The following is a 27,301-nucleotide window of genomic DNA, read 5'->3' on the forward strand; positions in this document are numbered from 1 at the left end:
GGTGTTTAAAAATTATGAAAATCTTTTATTACTTACGTCCTAGTGAAAATGCTTTGCTTTAAGGAATTATACAATTTAAGTGTTATACTTGCTATATTTTGTGTGTGTGTGTGGAGGGGGAGAGAGAGAGAATGCACTATATCCTTACCGTTAAAAAGTTTACACTTTTATTGCACATGGAAAAGAGAAAGTAGGGATTTCACTAAATTACAATCTTTTCAAAAGTCTATTCTAGTGGAATTATGAAAATAGTCCCACTTAAAGAATTTCAAGGTCTGCAGTTATTTGAAATTTTATTTTCTTTTTCAGGCAGAAATTTAAACTTTTAATACTTGGTTTTTAAGAAGTAGAAAAAATTTCAGTGAAGCTGAAAAAACATTTTGAGAAACATAAAAATAAATAAATGACCCATGAAGGTCTAAGAGGCAGAAAGTGTCTGTCAGTTCTATTAATTCACAGTGGTGGCCCGAGAGAAACACGTTTTGTGAATCTAGCTCACAGATAAAAAGAAAGGTCAGAGTTCACAGAGCTAGTTTATCGCAAATGGTTCTCATGGATTTTTGTTTTCCCTCAGGTTTTCTGGGTTCATTGTTTAAATGGCCTCTTCCACTCAGTTATTCTGTTTTGGTTTCCACTAAAAGCCCTTCAGTATGGTAAGTAGAAAGGATATGCATGCTAAGAGATGACTTTTTACTTGTTTAGAAAAATAATTCATTGTCAATATACGTTAAAAATTATAGCAGTGTTTCGTGTTATGGTATTTTTCCTTAACCTAAAATACATGCATCTAAACGTTGCACACACTTTAAAGATTTTTACTGTTCCTTTGGGAGCAAAGTGATTTAATATATGCAAAGCCTTTCTTCTCTACTTCTCATGTTTTCCAATCTTGCAGAGAGTTAAATTTTAGGGCTCTTTTTTTCCCTCTGTTGATGTACAGTTTGAAGACAATAGTGCTAATATTTTATGTGATCTATTTATTATACCTGTGAGGCTTGTATCAACTCTTTATACTGAACCTAATCAGACATGCTAGTACTTTCAAGTACTTGAGCCGGAGCTTTAAATGAGATTTTTAATATGTTTTTAAGTTCATCTTGGAGTGTAAACTTTTCTCTGCTTGCTTTGAGGGGGTGATGTTATTTTGTCAGTTTTGAGAGATAGGCTTATGGTGAATTTCCTCTACACATAAAAATGATTAAGTAGCCACTTTAGAAAAGAGGTCTCTGGGATGCTTAAGCTGGTGCTACTGTGTCCGGGGCAGAACTTGCCCTGAGATCCTGAGGACGATGGCTGACCATTCAGCTCTCAAACTACAGTACTTCAAACATGACACCTCCACCCAAGGATCTGTGCGTCCTTTAGAGGTACTGGCCGTCCTCTCAGCCTGTGAGTTAACGCTGGCCCATGAAATGCAGTGCCAGATGTTCTATCCCACCTACAGAGGGATCCTTGTAAAATGTAAATCAGACCAGGTGCCTCCCTCCACAAAACCCCACAGGCTCTATCACATTTAGAAAGAAATCCACAGCCCCAGCCTTGGCTAACCACACCCGACTCTCCTTCTTCCCTAGCCTGCTCTCCCCATTCCCCGTGCTCCAGACCGCAGGCCGTTGTGTTATTCCTCATCTTCACCAGATGTTCCAGCTGCTCTCTCCCTCCCGCCCTCGGGTCTGTGCTCGGAGAGGCCCTCCCAGATCGCCCTGCCTCAGAGACCCACCAACCCCACCCCTGCTGCCCCCCTCTCCCCATCCTCCTGTATCCTCTTCATGGTGCTTGCCTATCGGGTGTGATATATTTGCTTTTTTTTTTTTTTTTTTTTTAAATAACTATCATTCTCCTCTGTTAGAATCAAAGCTCCAGAAGGGCAAGGAACTGTCCATTTAGTTCACTGTTGTTTTCGTAGTGCCTAGAACAGGCTCACCGTCGGCACCCAGTCCATTGTGGAGAAGTTCATGAGAGCATGAGTGGGAGAGTGTGAGTGTCACAGAGAAGGCAGTACTTTAATGTCCTAGTCGGAGATTTTCATCTCATTCCTTTATTAACTACTCTGACAGTCCAACAGTGAATACTTCTCATGTTCTAGGCCATATAAATAAGTGTGATAAGAAAATCTAATTAAATATAAAATATTGACCCAGTGGGCCAGGAGAATCACAGTGGCATTTTTTTAGATAAAATTTACATACCATAAAATTCACCCTTTTAAATTGTACAGTTCAGTGGTTTCTAGTATGTTCACAGAATTGTGCCAATGTCCCCACTTTCTGATGCCAGAACATTTTCATCACCCCATTCCCCTGAGCAGTCGCTCCTCATTTCCCCTCCCCCTCCCCCAGCCCCTGGCAACCACTGATTTTTGTCTCTGTGGTTTGCCTATTCTGGACATTGCACATAAATGGAATCATAGCTTGTGACCTGAGTTCATCATTGTTGCAGCGTGAATCAGTACTTCATTCCTTTTTATGGGTGAATAATATTTCATTGTATGTATAGACCACATTTTGTTTATCCATTCATCAGTTGATGGACATTTGGATTGCTTTCACTTAGGGGAGCCATAAGGTGTTGAAATCTAGGGTACGATAAAGGACTTTAGACAAGTTCTCCAGGTAGTTTATTTTCATAACACAAAATCAATGTAGGTATGAAAAACTAGGAATGTCCATCTATGAAACTGCTATTTTAGTGTTCTAAATCAGAAAAAAAAGAAACAATATCAAAAGTAGCTCAAACCAAGCCGCATCCACATCACCTTACCAATCCAAAACACTTAAGCAATGACAGGGTTTGAAAGGAATTCCTAAGTAATTCCAGCTCCAGAAGACCAGCCCCAGAAGAGTCTCCCTTTGCATTTGTCTGGGGAACTGCCAAAGCCAGCCAGCCTCAGCAGAACCAGTTCACAAGGGGTGCTGTCTGAGGAACCCAAATCCAGCCAAGTCCAGAGAACATGTGCTTTCTCTTCTTAAGAGATAATAACATATAGCATAAATTGTGTTTTAACATTCTGCTTTTTTTGTCTTGTTTTTATTTTTACATAAGGAGTTTTTGTTTTCTTTAGCGTTTGAAAGGATGGGGTACAGAAGAAATAGAAATAACTATGTAATGTATGGCTAAATATTCATTCATTGACTTGCTTCAGCGTTTCTCAAAATATGGTCACCTGAGAATACTCAAGACCTTTTCAGGTCCATGAATGAGGTAAAAATTTAATAGTTTCAAACTTTTTATATTATCAAGACATTATTTGTCTTTTTCATTGCTGATGCAAGAGGAATAGTGGGTAAAATTGCTGGTACGGGCTTCCCTGGTGGCGCAGTGGTTGACAGTCCGCCTGCCGATGCAGGGGACATGGGTTCGTGCCCTGGTCCGGGAGGATCCCACATGCTGCGGAGCAGCTGGGCCCGTGAGCCATGGCCGCTGAGCCTGCGCGTCCGGAGCCTGTGCTCTGCAATGGGAGAGACCACAACAGTGAGAGGCCCGCATACCACAAAAAAAAAAAAAAAAATTGCTGGTACTTTGACACAAACGGGTACAATTGTATTAGTAGTCATTCTTCACTGCCATGCACCCACGTTAAAAAAACAACCCCCAAAAGCTATTTCACTTAAGAATGCCCTTGAAGAAGCTGTAAACCTAATACTTTTATTAAATCCTGAAACTCGATACACATCTTATGAATATTCTGTGTGACAAAATGGGAAGTATGCGTAAAGCACTTCGGCTGCATACCAACCATGCAGCAGCTTTATCAAGGTGTAGAGTGTCTTGGGGCTTGTTTGAGTTGTGAGCTGAGCCAGCTACTTCCATGAGGTTACAGAATCGTGCATAAGTAAAAGATCCATTCAAAATGCAAAATGGACCAATGGATTTTTTTTTAAGGTTAGGTGTATTTTTTTTTTTTGTAACGTGGGTTTATAGCATTATGTAAGTTTTGTGTGTACAACAGTATATCTCTACTTCAGTATGCACGATAGCATGCTTCCCATCAAAAACAGTTTCAGATTCTACACTGCTACTAACCTTTAGGAAACTATCTCCGCCACTGTAAGAAACTTCTTGAGTTTTAAAGTAGTACCAAGGAATAACCCCAATTATTAGAAAAGATTACTAAAATACTTCTCTCCTTTATAACTCCATCTCTCTGTGCATTTGAATTTCCCTCATATATGGCAACCAAAACAATATGAGAATCCAGCTCTATTAACCCAGACATTAAAGAGATTGTAAAAATGTAAAACAGTGCCAATTTTCTCACTAATTTTTTTGTTTTGGGGAATAGTTATGTTTCATAAAATCTGTTTTTATGTTACATATATAGGGTATATCACTGTTAGGTAAATCAATACAAATTTTTTTAATTTCTGTCTTAATTTCTAATTTGGTAAATATTGGTAGATATAAACCACATAAACAAAAGCTTTGAGGGATTCTTAATAATTTTTAAGAGTGTAAAGGGGTCCAGAGACCGGAAAGTTTTAGCACGAATAATTTACCTAAATCATCCAAATGCCAAACCTGATAAACGCAACAACAGGCTTTTAACTTTTTTCCTCGATTCGATTTTGAAATGAAATGAATCTCCAGCTTATGACAAACCAGTGATGACTAGAAGGTTTAGTTGGACCCAACTACGATTATTTTTGATAACTTGCTTATATTGATTAAGGGATCTAACCAATGTGCCACATAGCAGAAGTATGGAAGTCCAGAAGTAATCACAAGATGCTTTCAGTTATTTTGTAGATTTGAGTTTGTTAATTTGGTTCTATGAAAGTTCACAGATTAATTACAGGCATTTATGTCTGTCCACCACATACCCACAAGACATGTTAGCATGTCAGATCCTGTGTCCTTCATCATGGGATACTCCATAGAGAAAGGTAGTCTCCTAGGTTTCGGGGCTGCCCCTTAAGCAGCGCTTCGTGGCTACTTTTATCTGAAAACCTTAGAGGGGAGGCAGGGTCACACTGTGGAGCATGGCTGGGTGCTTTATATATTTAACTTATTGTAATCTCAAAGCTCCTCCAAAGTAGGGAGTTTCACTCAATCTTTTAAGTGAAGAAACTGAATTCAGTGGAGATCGATTATAAATAAACCAAGATGACACAACTTGTAACAGAACCTCACCTGGTCTGTATGTCCAAAGCTCACCTGGCTCTCCTTGTTTCTTCATACCAGCACCATGCTCCGTGTCTCCTCTCAGTTTACTCTAACATATTTTGTACTTCCATATTAGGCTTTGAATAGCTATTGTCAAATATGTGCGTAAGTAAACTACTGTATGACACATACCATGGGTTTTACATTTTTCAATGGTACCAATGATTAAATTATTGTTATTTTTTTTAATTTTTTATTTGATTTTTTTAATCAGTAATAGTGATTTTGGTTTGTCAGTACCACTCCCTTCATCTAAAGCCACGTTTGTTAGTCATTGCTAGAAAAACAGAATACCTTTAGATGTACCCCTGAATTCAGCCAGATCCTCAAAGAGCCATGTGCCTGGAGTTATATGGGTGCTCCCCAGCCCTCTGTAAGTTGCTCTTTTGGTCCAATGCCAACAACTGTGAGAGATAGTAAGAAGGCTCCCTAAAGCCCTCATCTATACTGTTAACAAAGTTCTTTTCTAAGGGTTCAGAATGCCTTCTGTCTTACTGCCCATAGCATTAAGCTCCACTTGAATGATTTTTTTTTTTTTTAATCTCACGAACCCTGAGAATTGGTTAACAAGTCCAGTTTCCTTCTTCATGTTGACTGTTGGAAATTTGATTTTCATTGGTGACCCATGTTAAGCAACTTTATGAGACTTCATACAGTGTTTTGTTAAATTAGCCTCGTTTCTGGGTCCATTGTATGGCTCTTGGTTCCCCTTCTTTTGTTCAGCACTCCTAAATTGACTTGTCTTTGAAAGGATTCTGAAAGGACCTCAGTTATTTTCAGTTCTAGCAAGTCTCTCTTCTTTTCGTGCAGGTACTGTATTTGGAAATGGGAAGACCTCTGATTACCTGCTGTTGGGAAACTTCGTTTACACTGTGAGTGTGGAACGTTTGTCTCATTTGCGTATAAAATTGAATTTTCATACGAGCTCATTTTTAAATTTAAATGTGTGCATTTCTGGATTTAGGGGTTGTTTACACTTCCTCTTAAAAATGAAATGAGATGTTTCGACTAGTAAGAGATTATTTTATATTAGGGTATAAAAATGTCATTTACGCTCACTGACTTTATAGGCCTTTGGTTGCTCTTATTTTCAATATTCCTTCTTTACACTTATTGCCTCACTTTCCCTTTTTCTCTTCCTTGTCCCTTCTTCCTCAGTTTTATTTTACTGCCCTTGTTCATATTTTTTTTGCTTTCCTAAATTTATGGCAAATAGTAGCATTCTACTTGGGTGTTTAACCAATAATTATTCTAGAACTTAATGAAAATAAAGTTGGGAGAGAAATCTCCACTCTTTTGCAACGTTTAACCCACGCAAGGCATGGACCTCGCTGTGTTAAGTCACTATGTCAGACACTTACGGAGGATGCACAGTTGAGTGTGCACCCTGCCATTAAAGAACCAAAAAAGCTTTTAAGACCATTTTTCCCTCTAAGGTCAAAAGCTCCACTTGGATGCAAATGCTCAAGGTCACACAGTTAGTCTCTAATAAAAGTTTACTCCAACCTTGAACTCTGAACTCTCCAGCCAGTGTCCTTTCCTCTCCGTGGCCCCCACGTGGGGGCAGTGCGCTGTCCTAAATACTAAGTGGCCATTGGTACGGCTGACTCAGTGGAAAAACTATAATACCATGTTTAAATAACTGAATAATAGGAAGTTAAGACCAGTAAGTAACAGAGGGATTAAGGTTTTTGGCAAATCGAGGCTCTCCTTTCCATTGACCTCAATGAAGTAGTTAAAAAAAAAGGGGGGGGAAACACATTTCGGGGGCTAGTGGTTTGTTCTCGTACAACATGAGTGCAAAACAGAAATAATACTTGATGGACTAAGTTTAGAAATAAAGTAGATATCATAGATGTCTCTGAGGGACTTTAAAGTATCCAAGGCTTAAGAGAGAGTGTTTCTTTAACTTTGTGTCAAAATCTCTCTCTTGTTTTAGAATTTTTTATATAGCTTAAATTAAACACTTAAATTTTAACAAGAGTTTTATTTCTACAGATATTTATCCTAAATTGCTATTAGATATTCCGCTGAGAAAGCTCAAATGCTTCACTTTGTCCTGACTTTATGACGCCACTGGAAAGCATCTAATACTGTGTACAAACCCTTAACAGTGCCCAAAAGTAGGACTGCGCCCTTGAAGCTCTCACCGCTGATCACCAGTGCTAGGCAAGCGTCACTCTTCCATCCCGGCAAACTACTGAAAGTGCCCCAAATCCCTTTGGCTACTAACAGTATTTAATAGTTTTGATTATAAATAGATAATAGTACATAATGCTGCAGTGCTAAGCACTGTTCTTGGTGTTTTACCTATAGAGTAGGTAAGCTTTATCAGTCCCAGTTTACAGATGAAGGAGCTGAGACACAGCGAGGTCAAGTAATTTGCCTTGTGCCTTATCAGAGCAGTTAATAAATGATGGAGTCTTGAGCACAAATAGTCTGAATCCAGGGCAATATAGTCTGACTCCATTGAGCCATTATGCTATCCTATGGAAAACACAGCACAGTTCATTAAACCCGGGTCCCCGTACTTTAGAATTAGTAGCATGGGCACCAGTGACAGTGGGTGTGTACAGCATGGAGATGTAACAGGCTCTTACATTCTACTCTGCAGGGTTTCAGGTAAGTAAAGTTACAGAGTAAGTGTTCAGATGTCTAAATATCCAGTTACATTACTTTTACAATTTATCTTTAAAATTTAGAAAATGGAGGCTTTAAGTAGTACAGTTGATAAAAAATAAAATTAAAGCAGGCTTGGAAACCCAAGATTACTATAGATGATTCTCCATCACTATTCATGAATTGTACACGAAGTAGCCAGGCCCATGCTCAGAAGCTCATGGCTGGACTGTCAGCCAGTGAGGGGGAGGGGGAGGCAGGGAAGGGAGTCAGGAATGTGATGCTGTCAATGGCAGTTCCAGCCGGTCGTGATCGTGATGTTCAGCCACCCAGCTAACTCACTTGTTTCTTTGCTTGTTGGACGTACAAGTCAAGCTGTGAATAATCTACCAGTCCAATTTGATGAACGATCATATTTATGAAATAAAATAACATTTCCCTTCTGCTTTAGTTTGTGGTGATAACTGTGTGTTTGAAAGCTGGATTGGAGACATCATATTGGACCTGGGTAAGAGAATCTTTAGTCACAACCAAGGAATATCACATTTACTTATGTGTCATCACTAATTTTTGTTGTTGTTTTTCGTTCTAACTGCATGTGTCCCTTTACCCTAGTTCCACAGGTTGTTAATTATAGTGGGGGGGGCAGTCAGGAATGGACTGGGGGGAACTGGAGACTCAAGTGTGGAAACACTGAGTAAAACTTAAATAAGTTTATTTACCACAAGACTTCTCAAGAGCCCTTAATATATTGTTGTACATTGTAAATATCCCTGGACGGGAGGAAGCCTTCAAACTTATTGACTAGGAATCTTTTCTTAGTAGAGTGTGTCACAAGACTGGCAGAAAACTCATTGGAAAATGATTCTGAAGACCAAAAATATCAGAGAAAGATTTGTCCTCAGACATTTGTAGATATCCAGTCTGAATAAAACAAGTTCCATTTTAGATATGTTAGTACTGAAGTATATTCACATCCAGGTAGAGAGACCCAATAAATAAAAAGAAAGTTAGATGCTCAAGGGAAAGATGGGCACAAGAAATTTGGATTTGACAGTTATCAACCCAGAGATTAATATTCATACAAGTGTCTTAGCATCTTTCAGTGAGAGCATTTGGAAAAAAAACTAAGGAGGCTTAAAGATGGTAGCGGATAAAAAAAGGTAAGAGTGAAAGGTGAGACCCGCCAAAGGGGTAGAGAAGGAACGGTTCTACATGCCAGTACCACCAGCATTTTAACCGATGTGGAAGAGATGAGTGTTTAATGAAAGATCCAATTAAAACATGCGATTATTTAGTTAATAATTGCCATAGGTAATATCTTATGGATGTAGTAAAAAAATTAATAAGGAAATTTGTGAAAGCTTCATCAGTGTGGGAGTCCTCCATCTACCTGATAGTCCTTTAACTCAGATTCTCTTCCTTCACAGTTCAGCCACATAGCGATCTGGGGCAGCATCGCACTCTGGGTGGTGTTTTTTGGAATCTACTCATCTCTGTGGCCTGCTGTCCCCATGGCCCCTGATATGTCAGGAGAGGTAATGTATCCTAATCACTCATGATCTAACAAACCCTAAAAATTGGTATTCATTAATGAGCCATAATTACTTGGCTTGGGTTTATACTAAAATAGTATTCGTCAATTTTAAAAGCTATTTTTAAACTCCACAGCTGTGAGAATAAAAATTGAGAGAATATTTTAAACTTAGACGTTTTACTTAAATCTGACTTACGCTTTCGTAAGCATAGCTGGGTTAATAAAATGTGGTTGTCGGGAGCTTGAATCATGTTAAGAATATCCATGTAGGGCTTCCCTGGTGGCACAGTGGTTGGGAGTCCACTGCCGATGTAGGGGATATGGGTTCGTGCCCCGGTCTGGGAACATCCCACATGCCGTGGAGCGGCTAGGCCTGTGAGCCATGGCCGCTGAGCCTGCGCGTCCGGAGCCTGTGCTCCGCAACAGGAGAGGCCACAACAGTGAGAGGCCCGCGTACCGCAAAAAAAAGAATACCCATATAGAGGATGCCATTTTAAAATTAGACCATCAATCCATGCATACTTTTTGAACAAGAGATTTGGAGAAATGGTGAGCTTATGTCTTGGGACAGTCTGTCTTTTTTTTTTGTTATCTCTTATTCTAAAGAAAAGGCTACTGTCACTAGATTAAATGCACTTTTAGAGTTGTCTTAATGACATCAGTTCGGTTTTCATTTTGAAAGAGTTAGGATATCTGACATTTCAGCCTTATCATGGTCCACTTTCAATTCCATCTGTCACTTTCTTGTTACACTGGTAGGAATTGAGTTATTAGGTGTTCGTGGGGGAGTGTCACAAGATCTCCTTTCGTTCAGAAGAGATTCCAGCAGTAGGAGGGTGTATGATTTCAATTGCAGGAAATTTGACATAAAATGTATAAAAGAAAATGTGGAAAACATTTCAGGATTTCCTGTGACCTCACAGTAACTTGCAAATCAAGGTAATGTGAGCTCCGTTACAGTACATTGTTTTCCTGCAGTCACAGGAAACCTTTCCAGGGGTTTCCATTATTTGTTTCCCTAAGTACTGCCTGAGTACCTTTCACTTTTGACAGTCTGGTTTATAGATCATGTTCATGAAATTTTATCTGACAGCATCCTGCTTTTTATAAATTAGCAGAATGCAGGCACATTAAAAAAACAATTTTGTGGTTAAATTTATTAGAGAAAGGCATTACATACTATTACAGCAAAACCAGACATATCAAGGAGCATGTACTTCCTTCCACCCAAAGGGAAGGCTTCTTCTGAAACATGTACTGTGAACTTGAGAAAATTTACAGCATGTATTTTGAGGAGAACAGAGAGAAAGCTGTGAATGCATCACCTCCTTCCCTTGGTTTGAGTCCTTTTTTCCTAAAGAAATAAAATCAAAGACTGTTTATGTCTGCTGATGCCACTTGGAAATTCCAAGTCTATTCTTTGTTTTTATTTGATGTGCACTGTCCGATTCGACCTGCTTTCCCCCCAAGGTCAATTCTAACTTAATATCTTTTTCATTAGACCTCATTTTACCTCATGTCCGAATATTTTATTTTCAAAATGAGTGACACAAAAGATTTTGAAATCGAGATAGTTTGAGCAGCTGTAGCCAATCGCTTTGAAGACAAGAACAGAGTTTTTGACCACCTACTTCTAGGACAAGTGTGAAGTTTGACTGGCTTTTAGCCAACCAAATATAATTCTACCCTTGCCTGTAGAATTCCTGGTATTACCCAAACACAAAACTTAATATCATCTCTTGAGATTTGCGGTGATGCTGTGTTTAATTCAAAGTGAAATGGATGTCAGTACCCCATCACATTTCTGTTCACTTCATATACAGTGCGAAGTGCTAACAGGGTTTCTTTTTCTTGTTGTTTTATTGCTACTGATACTTTGAATATAATGTTTAAATAGCTGGTGCTCCATCGAAAGTAGGAAGAATGGATTAATTCAGCTGTAGGCTTGGCTGGTTGTCCAAAATGTAAATCTGTTTAATGTATTTAAAGAAAAGAATAATAATTTAAATTTATTTAGTACTTACCGTTTGCAAAGCATCTTGGTATGCATGTGTGTGTAAATGAGCCTCACAACAACTGCAAAAAAGGAAGATAACAAGAACGCCACTCACATTCCCAAGGAGTGATAGTCTACGTTTACTGTTTCCTAGGCACCAGGGTTTCAGGACCCAAAAATGTTGTGGCAGTACTCAATTTTTGAACATTTTTATTGTGCATAGTCACTAGTTCTATTACAATCCAGTTAATTTCAGAAAGAGGTAACTACCCTTAGATTTACATTTTTTAATCTTAAAATTCTATGTTTCAGTCACGAATATAGCCACATACATATATGTGAAACATTCATTTATGTGCCAATAGTTATATCGGTATGTGTGTGTATATATATATATATATATATATATATATGTATGTATGTATATAATTGGCCAACCATCCTGAATAAAACCTACCTGTTCATCTGTTAACTTTCATAGCAATATACTATTATATTTTACATATATATTATTATATAGTACATGTAGTAATACAGTGTTGTAAATAACACCAGGATAAGTACAAATATTAGCATTTCCGGACCTGACATGTTTTATGTAGTCCGTGTAATGAAACAGCACAAGGTATCCCCCAGAACATAACGCTATTGCAAAGCATTCCTGGTGTGGTGAAGGCAACTTTCTGTCACCACCACCAGGGCCATGAGTGTCTAATCCAAGGACCATACCCCTAGGACTCCAGTGTTTCCCTGTATTGGTTTGCCAGCAGTGCCTTCCAAAACTAAATAATTAAATATGTCCGTATGTTTGGGTTGTCTAAAGGCGTAATAAGGGCGCCCAGCTTAATACAGCATTAATAGAGATGGGTAGGCAAGACCGAAAATAGCAGCCCCATTCCCCCCATCCTGGTTCAGGTGATATTTTGGAGGATGAGGTACTGTGTGGTTTTAAAAAGCATTCACACAATAGAGAAGTTCTTCAAAAAGACAACCAAGATCTGGGGAAAAGTAACACCAAAAATACCTAAGGTATATTGAACAGTTTAAGTACTTGATGTGCACTCATTCAATCGATTTAACAATTACTTGTTGAGATTCTTCTGTGGGTCAGGCACTGTGGATTCATTAGTGAATAAATAAACAAAAATCCATGACCTTCTCAACTTTCTACTGAAAGGAGACAGGCAAATAAAATAATTAAGTGAAATATATAGACCGATGTAAGTGCCGTAGAGAACACAGCAGGCGGGAGAAACCGAGAACCATGATTTCCATTGCTTCCCATAGCGCCTTGTGGCTTTTACTCACAGTCAAATAAAGAGCCATTGGAGGGCCTTGAGAGAGGCGTGTCATGATCTGACTTATGTTCTCAGAGCAGGACTATGACTGCTGTGTTATGAACTACTTAGGAGATCATTGCAGTAACCCAGGCCAGAGGTAATGGTGGCTTGGGCCAGGAGGGTGGCAGTGGTGAAAGTGGTCAGAGTCTGAATCTAGTTTGAAGGTAGCGTTAATAGGATTTGCTGACAGATTGGATGTGAGGAGTGAGAGGAGAAGAAGTCAAGGTGGATGCCGTCGTGTTGGCCGTGACCTTCAGGACGTGCTTGTCCTCAGCTCACTGGATCCTCCCAGCAAACTTGTTACCATACCTGTTTTACAGGTGAGAAAACAGAGGCATAGAGAAGTTAAGTACCTCATCTGATACCCCACTGGTACTAAATGACAGAGGTACGCTTTGACTTAGCTGTGTGGTCCCAGGGTCAGCTACCTTATACACTGCCTGGTGCTGCTTCTCTGATCATAGTTATTCAAAGGATTCTGCGGTGTATAATCTGGAAATTAGAAGTCTGAAGGGACTGCCCCTCGTGGCAGGTATTTCAAGGATTTGTGTGGACTAGGGAATCTCTGTTTTCTTTTTCCTGACAGCACTGGTTCCCCCACGCCTCTTCCCCCTGTGGACATGTCGGTGGTCCTGGTCTTCCTCCCTCCATCCTCTACAGCCTAGCCGCTGTGCCAGAATGATCACCCTCCTCCTCACGTGTCCACTGCCCCTTCGTGTCTTTACTGGTTGCTCTGACATAATGGCCTCAGGCTCCTAGTGCCCCGTAAATGTTTAGTAAAGGATGGTGAAGTAAGTTTGTTTTCCTTGCTTGCTGTTGGTGGTTTTTTTTTTTTAACATCTTTATTGGAGTATAATTGCTTTACAGTGGTGTGTCAGTTTCTGCTGTATAACAAAGTGAATCAGCTATAGATATACATATGTTCCCATATCTCTTCCCTCTTGCGTCTCCCTCCCTCCCACCCTCCCTATCCCACCCCTCTAGGTGGTCACAAAGCACCGAGCTGATCTCCCTGTGCTATGCGGCTGCTTCCCACTAGCTATGGATTTTACATGTGGTAGTGTATATGTGTCCATGCCACTCTCTCACTTCATCCCAGCTTCCCCTTCCCCTTCCCCTTCCCCGTGTCCTCAAGTCCATTCTCTTCGTCTGCGTCTTGTTTTGCACAAACATGTGAGAAATGATAGAGTAGAGGTGACATAGAGGCAGAGTTCAGCTCAGATAAGAACATCTTGCTAGCATCCAGAGAGTTCCCCAACATGGCGCTTTCCAGCAGCAGAACAGAATGCTGGTCTCATGTAACCAGCCCCAGTATCGGGCAGTAGTGCTACTCAGCGGAGCCTTGCTCACCTGCACCTGCGAAGTTGCTTCCAACTCCCAGGATTCAGATTTTCTGTGGACTTCTCTTCACTGTGTTCTCTCCAGAGGAGTATCTTAAATGTTGAAGGGCACAGACTATTCTGCTCTAGTTAACATCAGCTGGAACTCAGGGTGCAAATTATACACAAGTGAGGCAACTTACAGGTACGGATCTCATGCTTCTATATTCAGCTTGGACGCATATTCATACGTAGATCAGGATTTTACAGTCATTTCCAATTTATGTCCTTGATTTGTCTTTGTAGCCCCCATCTGAAGACAGAGCCATTTCTCTCAATATGTTGAAAGAAAATCCTTGCTCACCACGAGGGGGAGGGAAGGGAACCAATATTTATTGTGTACCAGGCATTCTTTGTTTCTTTTAAATCCATATCACAAACCTTTGTGATAAGCAGAGCAATAGCAGGTGACCCAGAGGATTCATCCCAGGTTTTCTCCTCAAATCCCATTGGTTACTCTCAGATCTTGAGTAACTACCTTCTCTTCAGAGCCCATTCCTATTCCTTTCACTCAGATGGGAATGCTTTCTTTTCTCCTTGCAGCCATTTTCCTTGCATTCCATTGATTTCCCTGATTTATCTGCTATTTCCCAGGATACCCAGGGCCGTGATCAATTTCCCTCAACCAGATATAAAAGGATTCCCGTCTCTTTTTAAAAGTGCCAAGATTTTTAATTCTCTCTTCTCAACACCCACCTAACTCCCTCAACACACTTATAGAAATTCTGCCTCACTTTGTATCCTGGCCTCTCTTGTCCTCTTAATAACAATAGCAGCATATGTAATACCCAGCTCATTTTTTTAAAAAAATGTGTGTGTGTGTGTGTATATATATATATATATATATATATATATATATGTGTGTATGTATATATTTGGAAACCCGGAAGGCACAAGCCGAGTGGCTGGCCGTAAGATCCCAGCTTAAACGGGAGTACCTGCTTCAGTACAATGACCCCAGCTGTCATGGGGTCATGGAAGATCCTGCCTTGACTCGTTGGACCTATACAAGATCAGCAAATATCTATCCCAATTTCAGACCCACTCCCAGGAGCTCCTCACTTTTAGGAGCTCTGTTTGGAATTGGGCCCGTCCTCTTCTGGTATTATGTTTTCAAAACCGACAGAGATAGGAAAGAAAAACTTATCCGGGAAGGAAAATTGGATCGAACAATTAACATCTCATATTAAATCTGGCGATGATGACTATATATATACATATATATATGAAATTGAAAACCACATCATCAGAGAATGTACAGTTGCCACTCAGATGATAGCAGGGCCTCATTTACTGAGGGTCAGTCACTGTCATAAGTTCTTTTCATGTCTTCAGTCATTTAACACTGAGCATTTAACACAACACTGTGAGGTAGTTCCTATTACGCATTTCACTGACACAGAGTGGTTAAATAATTTTCCCAAGGTCACACAGCTTGTAAGTAGCTGAGCTGCTGTTGGAACCCAGCCAGTCTTTTCCCTTAACCACCATACACGCTGTTCTCTGTCGCTTTTACATTTCTTCTCTCACCTTTTCATTCCTCTGCATTTTTCTCCCAGCCTTATCAACTTCAAAGGTATAAATTCCTTTTAGTGTCAGTGCCCCAATCTAAGTACTTACTTCCATCTGGCTGGTAAACTAAGCCATCCGTTATCTGCATGTAATATTTCCATCTTCAGCTGTGCTCAGCTGCCTGTATCACTGATTGGGCATCGTTTCTTTCCCCCTTCCTTCAGCACATTCTGCATGCCTGAAGTTACCAGAAATCCATCCCCCAGATACCTGAGCGTTTAGGGCAGACTGCAGTCTCTCCAGACGCAGCCGGGGAGGGCTGTTCTCAGTTGGTGGGCAGGGTGTTGCCACTTGGGAAACATTCCTTCCTATAGTGTTGTTTCCACTACAGTAATTCTACATCTCTGCCCCTAATAATGATTCAAATGATAATGATTAACAAGTATCCCAGTACCGCAAATGACTGAACTATTTAACAATTAAAAAAGAATTATGACATCAGGGTAGGGGGAGAGTGGATTCTACAAAGGTGGAAAATGTGACAATAAGAAATTATTTAGGAAAGGAAAATAAAAAGAAAAGAGCGTGACAAGCTTGACTGCAACTTTAAATTTGTCTCTGTCTTCCTTTCCTCTCACAAATATGGTTGTGATTTAAGAGGAGGCCTTTTTTTTTTCTTCAGACCTGACTTGTATTTTTTCACACCAGTACCACAATTTATGGGGCAAGGTAGGCCCTGGGGAGAAGTGCTATGTTATATAAACATATGCTGGCCTGCTTTTTCCAACTTCTCTAGATGATGTTACTGGGTATTTTTTGAATTTCCAGAAGAAAATATTTTATGCCCTGTGATTAGTATACCAGATTACAAAGTAAAAAGCATGCTACATCAAGGATCATTTCATATCACGATTTATACCAGAAGCTTAGTATCGGCAGAGCTTTTCAGTGTATCGCGGCATTGCAGACACACACTGTAAAGTCTTCCCAAGCGCATCTGGTTCTGCTCTCCCTGGCCTGAGGGATCTATAAAACTACTGAAGGAAATTGAAGTTAGGGAACGAGCATGTGTTTTACAGAATTTCAGATCTCTTGATTGAGGTTAGTAAAGTCTCTCTGAAAAACAATAAAAATCTTTGTTGAACCCTTTTAGTGTCACCCCTGTAGGAAAGGTATTAATAAACCACATTAGTGGTACGATTTTCCTAAGTTGTGCTGTTGCCCATTTTACCAGCATAATGAATTACTTTGCATATGAGGAATTTCCTGGTTTAAAATAGTCCTTATTCATCTCTCAGCTTTTAATTACCTAGATAGCATGTAATAATTTATTGGTCACAAGACCAGGCCTTGCGGATAGGGTGGAGCAGTGTTACGATATGAAGGAGTTTCATGCAAGATTACTGGGTTTAGCCAAGTAGCCTGGGGGGAACAAGAACCCTAAACTCTGTCAGATGCTCTTCAATGAGCCAACAGTTGGGATCCCATCCAGTAAAACATGCCATTGGTCAGGGCCCTGACAGTGAATGAGACAGGCACACCATCACGGGTCTTAAAGAAGCTGGCTGCGTGGCCACTTCCAAGCCCATTTTGTAAAGAGAAGCCTTGTAGAAACACTGAGAAGCAAAAAGAGACATGGATGTGACAAATGTAATGGCCAATCAGGACACTGGCACACATTTTAAAGTTTAAAGCTCTCTTTAGAGTCACTGTGAGAGCTGGCATTGCTTTTTGTAGACACAGCACCCTTTCCTACCATACAGAGCAAATATATATTGAGTCTCTAGTGTATGTGTGTTCCGGGCTCTTTGTTAGGCAGTGGAGGATGCAGAGAGCGAACAGAATTGGTCACTTCCCTTAAGGATCTCATTTTTTTATTGATGAGCTGTTGACGTCATAAATGTGAGGGATGATGTGCACCCCAAGTGCCATGGCAGTGAACAAGGCATGGAAAGCTGAGCAAAGCTGCTCTTAGTACGGCAGAACTTTGGCTGTTCTCTAGAGTCAGTGCATTCTCGCGTTCGTTCATTCCGTAATTATTTATCGAGCGCTTAATCGGCTCTAGGCGCTGTGTCAAGGTAATGGGTTAATTAGACAAGATACCCATTAGCATTCAGGTTGAGAGAAGCAAGGAGAGGGAGAAACAGTCACTAAAGTCTGTTGACAAATGACTAAATGTTGAACGACTAAAGATAATTTCACAAAGTGATAGGAAGAAAACAGGATGATATAGTAAGGGACAGGAATGTAATGGCTGCTCCAGGAAGGTGTTTTTGGAGAACAGATGATTAAGCGGAAACTCCAATGATGTGGAGATACCTCCATGTGAAGAAGAACATTTTAGGGCTGAAGGAACAGCCCGTGCCCAAGCTCGGAGGCAGGAATGAGCCTGGTAGATTCAAAGACTAAAATAAAATGTCAGTGTAGCTGGAGCAGAGAGAGTGGGAAAGAGTGCTATGAGATGGAGCCGGTGAGATGGGCAGAAAGCGTATCACCCCTATAAGCGCAGTACTCTGGCTCATAAGACCAGTACAGCTTGTTTTTGAGTTGCGTGCCAGGGAGCAATCAAAAATGCTCATAAAAGAAACCATGAATGTCACTGTGCCATCTACTTCAATAAAGCTCACAATTGGACACAATTCTTGCGTTCCATGAGATGGTAAGGAAAAGAGATCATCAATGAGGTCAAAAGCTGCTTGGTTCCAAGTTATCACTAAGGCTCCCTAGCATGTATCATGCAAAGCAAGTTATTTTATGGCATATTTTTTTACGTTAAAAAAAGAAGTAACTGTGGATTAAACAAGATAGAAACATTTCTCTCTCATGTGAAAAAAAGTCCAGTGGTGTCAGGTAGTTCCAGACTGGTATGGTAGCTGCACAGTCATCCAGGACCAGATTTCTTCTATCTTGCTGCACTGTCAACTTTCGTGTCCTTCTTCGTAGTCCAGAATGGCTGCTTAAGCTCTAGCCATTTTATCAACATTCCAGCCAACAAGAAAGGAAAGAAGGCTTAACCCTTTCTCTCTGACATTCTTTCCTAGACATTGCCCACCACATTTCCTCTTAGCTCTCATTAGCCAAAAGCTAGTCACATGGCCATACCTAGCTGCAATAATAGAGCCAGAGGAACATAGTCTGAGCTAGAGGAGAAGGTGTTCAGCCAAGATTCAAGTGGTTGCATCTAAGAAGGGGAGAGGAGATATATTGGGAGGCAACTAGAAGTCTCTGCCATGAAAGTCAATAAATTTTCTACATAAGCCATATGTTAGGGTTTTTTTTTAACATCTTTATTGGAGTATAATTCCTTTACAATGTTGTGTTAGTTTCTGCCGTACAACGAAGTGAATCAGCTATATGTGGCACATATATACAATGGACTATTACTCAGCCATATATTAGCTTTTATATGTCTTTCCATAGGTAAATGGATTTTGAAGTTTTGAGTTTTTAAAATATAATTTCCTAAAACAGATGGTAATTAGATGACGGAATGGAGGTGTTAGTTAATATTACGGTGGTAATCATTTTGCAATATATAAATATATCAAATCAACACATTGCACACCTTAAACTTATGTAATGTTATACGTCAATTATATCTCAATAAAGCAGGAAAATAAATTTTTTAAAGAAAAAAACTTCCTACAATCTGAAATATAGGTCATTATGTTTCACAGATTGAATTACTAGTAATCAAAGAATTGATGCTTTATGAGATGGTTTTTAAGAAGATAAAATACAGAGGCATCACAAAATTATCAAAACTTGTAAGAATGATATAACAAGTAAACATATTGAGATAAGGTGCCCTATCTTATACAACTTCTCCAGTAACATCAGAACATTTTAAAATTATAATTCTCATAATAAAAAAGAACATTTTGTTACTAATTATGTCCTCATTTTTCTGGTACTTTTTTAAGTTTTTTAAATAGCACAATAAAGAAGATTAAAATAAAACAAAGCAAAACAAATTCTGTTCTTAATTACTTTTACTATTCTGGGAACTATATCCCTAGAAAATAAAGTTTCAGAGCCATACATTTTCTAGTGCTCTTGATTCCTTTTTAGAAGGACTATTTTGCATGTTCAATTCTCAGTATATATTGATACACAGTCAAATTTTACTTTAAAAAAAAAAGTTAGCTTCTGATTGATCTAGGTCCCAACTAGCTCTTCCTCCTTTTCCTCTGAACATCTCTTTTAATCATTTATTTCCAGAGGGTGGAGATGCAAAGGTTGTTTTTTGCATCATTCAACTAGATTGAATATTGGCTCTTAGTCCCGCAGGGTGATCATGCCTCCTTCATTTCCTCACCACCACCCAGGAATGTCCGAGGGGAAAAAGAGCACATAAACGCTGTGAACTGGCATCTGATTTGCATATTTTCTAAGATTTTCTTTGTTTGGAACAATTTGCATATTTTCTAAGACTTTTGTTTGTTTGTTTGGGATAATCCAAGCCAAGGGTTTTCTTTGTCTCTGAGTAATCAAGAGCTTCTGGTATAATTGCAAACATATTGGGGTTTATCCAAAACACCCTTCTCCTTAGTTATTTTCTGGGTGTTCTGCTCTATCTACTTTTATGGAGAAAGTAATAATTCATCCCACATAAGAGTCCAATTTAGCTCAATTCAGCTGAGATTTATGGAGTGCCTTGTGTCAGGACCTATACTGGGTGTCAGTGGATCAAAAGTTGAAAAAAGAGAGTCCTTCTGAGGAGCTTGAGTCGTGAGTAAACCAACAGATCATTAGAATATAAGACGCTAGTTATTTTGATCAGGACTCGCAGGGGCTAGCAGAGGAGAGGGCACTCAACCCCCAGGCTACAGTTCGGAGAGTTTAGAAAGGTTTCTTGGTACTGCTATCCCCCACACTGTGCAGGAAGCCAAGAGAAAGAAGGGCCTTCCAGCTAGAGAGCAGCCCAAGCAGAGGGAAGTTGGGGTTCCTGAGGGAGCTGGAACTGAAAAGTGTAGCCAAGACCAGGTCACAGAAAGTTACCCGAATGTATTTACATCATTACATTAAGCTGTGGCAGATTGCAATTCCTTATGAAATACATAGTATTCCAGAAGGTACCTTGAGGCCATAGAATACAGATTCAGGTCAGAGGACATGATATATAAATGCTAGTGATAAGCTAGTGAGTGATGAAGAACATTTTTTATATTTTGGCATGAATATGTATCACATAATATAATTGAAAATTTGCAAGAATTCTGTTGCGCTAAAATAAGACATCAAAGACCTTTCTCAGTGATAAGCTCCAGACCATAGAGCTTGGCATGGGTATTCCTCTGTCTTTGGGTTTTATCTGAGGGACGTTTTGAGCCTCACTACCCAAGATGTGTAGCCACTGAAGACTTTCAGTGGAAGTTCACCTCTTCAAGCCAAAGTTCGCATGAGCTTGAAATTTCTCTCTGGTTAAAGTGCGAAGTTCACCGCTTAGTGTTGACCCAGTTATGCTTATGTACCTCTGAGTTCAACTCCATGCCCAGGTACCATAACGAATTCAGACAGAAAGGGTTACATTTCTGAGAAAGGCTCCCACAACTTGGAAATCTCTGTCACGCCATGGTGTTTCCCAGGCTTTGGTCACAAAGACACTTTAAGAAACCTTTGCAAGTTTACATTCAAATAACATAATAATATACTATCTGAAAGCAGAGTTGATTTTGATTATCTGATGTCGTTTCCATACATCAGTGGCAGTGTTGCCAGGAGAAGGCACAATTTCGATGCAGTTAAAAGCATTCTGTGTATATAACGTTGATATTTTGCCATTAAAATATAGATGTTAACCTTGTGGATTTCAGCTTTCAGGGTACTAAAGAGTATCACTGTATCTCAGGCTCAGTGAGTCAGCCTCCCCAGTCCCCTGAGAAAGGGAGCTGGAGGAGGAGATACCATGTGGGTAACTGCGGTGGGATGAGATGGGACTGAAAGTGAAATACAGCAAGAGAGTCTACCTTTTCCAAAGAAACATTCAGCTGATACAGCAGAGACGAAGCATTGGGGAGCAGTAGGGAGGGAAGAGCCACAACTTGGTGGGAAAGATCCAGAAAGTTTATATGAAAAGAAACAATACCTGCATACCTGAAGTTGAGCACTGATTTTTTTTTTTCTTTTGATGAAAATGATTTCATGAAGAAGATGCTTCCAGAGGAGACCAGAAGTGTTAACTGAAACATAGGAGGAAGCAAGAGAAGTTAAATGATCTCATAACTTGGTAGATGGCTCTGAAACAAAAGAAAAGTGGGAGCTGTGGGTTCTGAGGGTCACAAAACCACATCACAGTACAGATCATCTCTGAAGAGTTGCTCTACCAGAATGTTTCAAAGAAGCCAGAGCCAGAAAGAACAATTAAACTCAGATTTAATTAAACTCTTGGACACCACACCCAACCAAATCCTAAGAAGCACATAACAGTATATACAAGCTATATGTAATATAAGCTTTTGGAGTTTTCTCCAAAACTTGCTAACTCCCTTGGAAAAGCCCTAAATCTCAAAGATAAATAGCCCTCCTACCCCAAAAATTTGAAAGGTCTCATTCACAACAGCAAGGAGAGACTTTAGCCAGATGTGTGTATGGTTAATGGGAAAAAAAACTGGAAAATTTGACCAAAATGAGAGAATATTTTTTAAATGAGTTGAATAAATAAACATACCATGTCTCTGAATAAGAGGATCAGTATTAAATCATCACTTCTTTCCATTAGAGAACTGTTTGGGGGAAAAGAAAAAAAAATACGTCTTCTCCTTGTGATTGAGATCTAACCTAGGAAAATAATTCTAAGTGCAGAAAAAGGTTAGAGTGTGACTGAAAAGGGCAGCTTTATTATAACTTGTTTAGTTGTACCGTTTAGACAGATACCATTGAGTATATGTCCCCTCAGATACCTCCCGGCTCTGCAACGTCCATGGTGACAAAGGTGTGTCCACACACAGTATTTCCCTAAATTCTTATTCTTCACTTTCTGATGAGCTGGTGAACGGGAAGTAGGAAACAGGTCATAGACAATGCACCCTCCCTCACCTGGCTAGCTGAAGCTTTGGCCTCTTCCTCTAAATACCTCCCATATCAGTAAGAATTGATGTTTTTGCTTTTTTTTTTTTTTTTTTTTTTTTTTGCGGTACGCAGGCCTCTCACTGCTGTGGCCTCTCCCGCTGCACAGGCTCCAGACGCTCAGGCTCAGCGGCCATGGCTCACGGGCCCAGCCGCTCCGCGGCATGTGGGATCCTCCCGAACCAGGGCACGAACCCGTGTTCCCTGCATCGGCAGGCGGACTCTCAACCACTGCGCCACCAAGGAAGCCCCAGAATCTCTTTAATTTTTAAATTTATTTGATACCATATATATGACTTACTATTTATCATTTTAACCATTTTTAAGTGTGCTGTTCAGTGGTATTAAGCTCATTCACAGTGCTGTGCATCCATCACCACCATCCACGTCCAGAACTTTTTCATCTTCCCCACCTGATACTCTAGACCCATCAAACAATAACTCCCCGTTACTGCTTCCCCCCAACCCCTGGCAGCCAATATTCTACTTTCTGTCTCTGAACTTGATTACTCTAGGTACCCCTTGTAAGTGGAATCATGTAATATTTGTCCTTTAGTATCTGGCTTATTTCACTTAGCGTAGTGTCTTCAGGGTTCATCTATTTGTAGCATGCGCCAGAATCTCATTCCTTTTTAAGGCTGAATGATAGCACGTGATATGTATAAGCCACATTTTGTTTATCCATTCATCTGTTGATGTTTCCACCTTTTGGTTATTGTGAATAATACTGCTATAAACATTGATATGTGGATTTTTTTTTAAAATAGAGCAGATCAGATTTACCAATGGATTGGAAGTGTGGTCTGAGAGAAAAGGAGGAAAAGCAAGTTTTTTGGCCAGAGCAGCTGGAAGGATAAAGTTTATATTTGCCGAGACAGAGAAGACTGGGGTTTTATATTCTTTTTATTTAACGTAGCAAAATAGTCACGTTGTGTAGTTAAGAAAAGTCTTTATTAATGCCGGTATGAGACCTTCCTTCTCTTCCTGCCCATTCTACATCCCTTCCTTGCCCCCCCACAAAAAAATTGTTACTTTTAGTTATCGTACTTTCCCTGGATTTGCCAAAATATTTCTGTTGACTCAAAAGGGGGATGGGGGGCTTCCCTGGTGGCGCAGTGGTTGAGAGTCCGCCTGCTGATGCAGGGGACACGGGTTCGTGCCCCGGTCTGGGAAGATCCCACATGCCGCAGAGCGGCTGGGCCCGTGAGCCATGGCCGCTGAGCCTGCGCGTCCGGAGCCTGTGCTCCGCAATGGGAGAGGCCACAACAGTGAGAGGTCCACGTACAGCAAAAAAAAAAAAAAAAAAAAAAAAAGGGGAGATGTGGAAGGTAACTTAACATACTTAGCTTTTAATGCATGTCACTCAGCCTTTGTAACAGATAAAATGACTTCTATTGGAAAAGGATGGTTAGGGAGCTGAATCAAGCCCTTCTCCTCTCTCCCCAAATCACATAAATATCTAGTTATAACTGCTCCCAGAATAACTCCATGCCAGAGCACAAGAAAGCCAAACAACATCTCAGGAATATAGTCCCAAGGCTCTGGTGTTTTTTGACCTTTAATCGCTCTAAACACTAGGTTGTAAGAACTTATTTATTCAACAATTATTTATTGAACACCTGGCTGGTGGTTAAGCACTTGGGCTGTAAGAATTCATCAAGATATATTTCTTCCTCTTACAGGGATTATAGTCTGTAACTAGAAAATGGGTAATAGTTACCACCAAAGAGGAAGCACAAAGTAGGGTCAGCTAACCCAAGTCTAAGGAAAGAAGTGACATCTGATGTGAAAACTAAAAAGCAAACAGGAGTCACAGATACAGGGTCCAAGGACGAGAGTAAGCTTGGGCAGATTCCAAAATCTGAAACACTTTGTGAAGCTAGAGATGGGGGCTAGCTTGAGAGATGATGTAGGGGATGTAATCAGAAGTCAGGTAGGAAAGGTCATGAAATCATATTATGGATTTTTGTACTCCATCCTGAGGGTGGTATAAAGCCACTGAAAGGGTTTAATCCAAGAACTGCTCAAAGCTAATTTGCACTGTGGCTCTGGCTGTAGTGGGGGGACTGGCTAGAAGCAGAGCAGGATGGGAGTCAGCAAGTCCACGCGTGAGGCTATTAGGAGGACAGGCAAGTTTTGGACTGGAGTAATGGCAGCAGGGTGAGCGAGAAGTAGATAGGTCTGAAGATACTAAAGCACAACAGAACCTAGTGATAAAGCAGATATAGTATCAAGAGACAGTTCAAGAATAGAGCCCAGCTTCTGTCTCAGGCAGGTGGTGATGAAACTGTTCCCTGAAGAGATTGCACGAAGAAAGAGCAGGTCTGGGAGGAAGACAGTGTGTGTTCAGTTGGGGAATGTATTAAGTTTGAAGTGCCTCTTTGACATTCAAGTTCAGAGCTGGCTGTTCTGTGTTTGAAGCACAGGCAAGAGATCTAAGCCACAGGGAGAGACCATGACTGATCCCCATGTAGATAATAGAAACCTCCAACCTTCCCAGGGAGTGTGTGTATATGATAACAGAAGGCTCCTGAGAGAATGCCAGGATAGTCTACCTTTCCCTTTATTCAGGACTTGTCCAAACAATCAGCTTCCTAACAATTACACTCTTTGAACAGCATCTTTAATAGCTTGGACAGTATTATCTCATATAGACGTACCTTTACTTAACCAGCCATGTAGTTTTTCCTGTTAGTTTTCACTGATGTTTTACTATTTTTAAAACACGCACAGTGAATATTTGCATTCCGCAAAATTAGTTCCTTGGGATGTTAGAAAGCAGTATATAGGAAAAAGTGTTCCATGGTCGATAAATGTATTTTGGAAACCTTGATTTTAAAAACTATTCAGTAGGTTCTTTACTGTGATTTCTCAAAGCCTTAAACACTCTGCCCTGTGACTCTCCGGGAGGGGTATGCTGTGCTTTGTTTATACCTTTACTAAGCCTTGGGCCATGACAGGCTTTTGGAGGGAGCGCTTTCAGGACTAGTGACCACAGAACAGTTTCATAGGATGTTAACTTATATGTAAAAGCTGTACCAGACTTCAACACATAGTCCCAGAAGTTGAATTATCAAATTAACAGGAATGCATGTTTGTGTTCTTGATGCACATGTCGATTACCTTTCCCAAAGGCAAGTACATTGCTGATGGGAATGTAAATTACTCCACATACCTGTTTCACCATACCTCCCCACTCCCCCAAGTGTGATCATGAATTGTTTAAATCTGATCTAATTTGGTAATGTTTCTGTGACTACAGAGAGGCCCAGCATTTTTCCATGTTGTTGATTACTTGCTGCTGCTTTTGTGACTACCTTCTCAGGTCTTTGCCTGTCTATTGGAATCTTAGCTATTCTTACGAAGATAAGTGGTCTATTTTTATAATCAGGTTTTAGTGCAGAATTTCATATACTTATGGCAGCCACTTTCCCAAGTTCTTATGTATCATTTATTTTTTAGTTAAGTTCTTTTTGAACACGTGGAACTTCTCCATTTTCATGGGTCAGTTCTTTAAAGCATTTCTTTTTATAGTTTTTTTCCCACTGTTTTTAAGCTTAGAAAGTCCTTTTATAAAGTTTTATCTAGACACTTAATAATCACTGCTTGTTTTGTTGTTGTTGTTATTAACATTAACTCGTAACTCCTCTGGTATTTATATTATTTATATTAATTTATCTTGCTGCCCTTCCCCCCCCCCCCCGACAGAAGAAACTAACCAAGTTTTACGGCACTGTTTTCTGAATTTTCCCTTCCAAATTAATATATTGTGCCCATGGGCTTCCCTTGTGGCGCAGTGGTTGAGAGTCCGCCTGCCGATGTAGGGGACACGCGTTCGTGCCCCGGTCCGGGAAGATCCCACATGCCGCGGAGCGGCTGGGCCCGTGAGCCATGGCTGCTGAGCCTGCGCGTCCGGAGCCTGTGCTCCGCAGCGGGAGAGGCCACAACAGTGAGAGGCCCGCGTACCGCAAAAAAAAAAAAATATATTGTGCCCATGAAATCTTTAATAATTTTTATGAAAACAGTTTTATCTCCATTTCCTACATTAGCAAATTGAGATGAATGGCAATTTATTAGGGTTCAGTTACTCGGCCAGTTTCAGTCTTGAGATGAGTATATACTGTGATGTTAATGTGATGAAAACCATGACATTTATAAACTTACACTTAATTTGATGTTGTGATAAAAATTTCCTTCCTTGAAGCTCATGGGAGAGATTACTGAAAAGAACACAAGACTAGAGTGTTTAAAGGAATTTGAAAATTAAAATGAAGAAAGGAACGTTTGTTAATAATCAGTGGTAGTAATATAAAAGCAGCCACTTTATAAACATTATTGGTTTAATTCTTACAATCCACTTTACAGCTGAGGAAGCAGAGACCCCGAAGTTACCCCCTCCATCTCTGAGAGCTGGGACAGGCAGAGCCACCACCACTTCCAGGGCTGTTTATCACCAGCCCTGCTCTAGTTGGGGTCCGCGGATATAGTTTCAGGACTCCCCAAGGAGCCTTCTTATTTAGATAGTGTCTGTACTCAAGCGAAGAATCAGCATCCTCGTTCCCCACTTGGACATTTATAGGGTAAAAGGAGGGGCAGACTTAAAAAGTGCATTGCTGAAAGTTTGTAGGCAGGTAGCACATCGAAATTCTCTCCTCCAAGACTGAACATGGGAGACACTGCAGGTGAA

The 27,301-nt window shown here is 40.2% G+C and overlaps 1 protein-coding gene across 1 annotated transcript in view; it reads left to right on the plus strand.

Annotated features, from left to right (window-relative positions):
* The window catches only part of ATP8A1 (ATPase phospholipid transporting 8A1), a 236,293-nt gene that overhangs the window by 196,235 nt on the left and 12,757 nt on the right, over window positions 1–27,301 (plus strand). The window contains exons 29-32 of the mRNA XM_065877682.1: window positions 575–653; window positions 5,974–6,035; window positions 8,234–8,290; window positions 9,213–9,320. Coding sequence (XP_065733754.1) covers window positions 575–653; window positions 5,974–6,035; window positions 8,234–8,290; window positions 9,213–9,320 — 306 coding nt within the window. The remainder of the gene's footprint in view (window positions 1–574; window positions 654–5,973; window positions 6,036–8,233; window positions 8,291–9,212; window positions 9,321–27,301) is intronic.

The sequence above is a fragment of the Phocoena phocoena genome, chromosome 5 (genome assembly GCF_963924675.1).
Source record: "Phocoena phocoena chromosome 5, mPhoPho1.1, whole genome shotgun sequence".
NCBI classification, from domain to species: domain Eukaryota; kingdom Metazoa; phylum Chordata; class Mammalia; order Artiodactyla; family Phocoenidae; genus Phocoena; species Phocoena phocoena.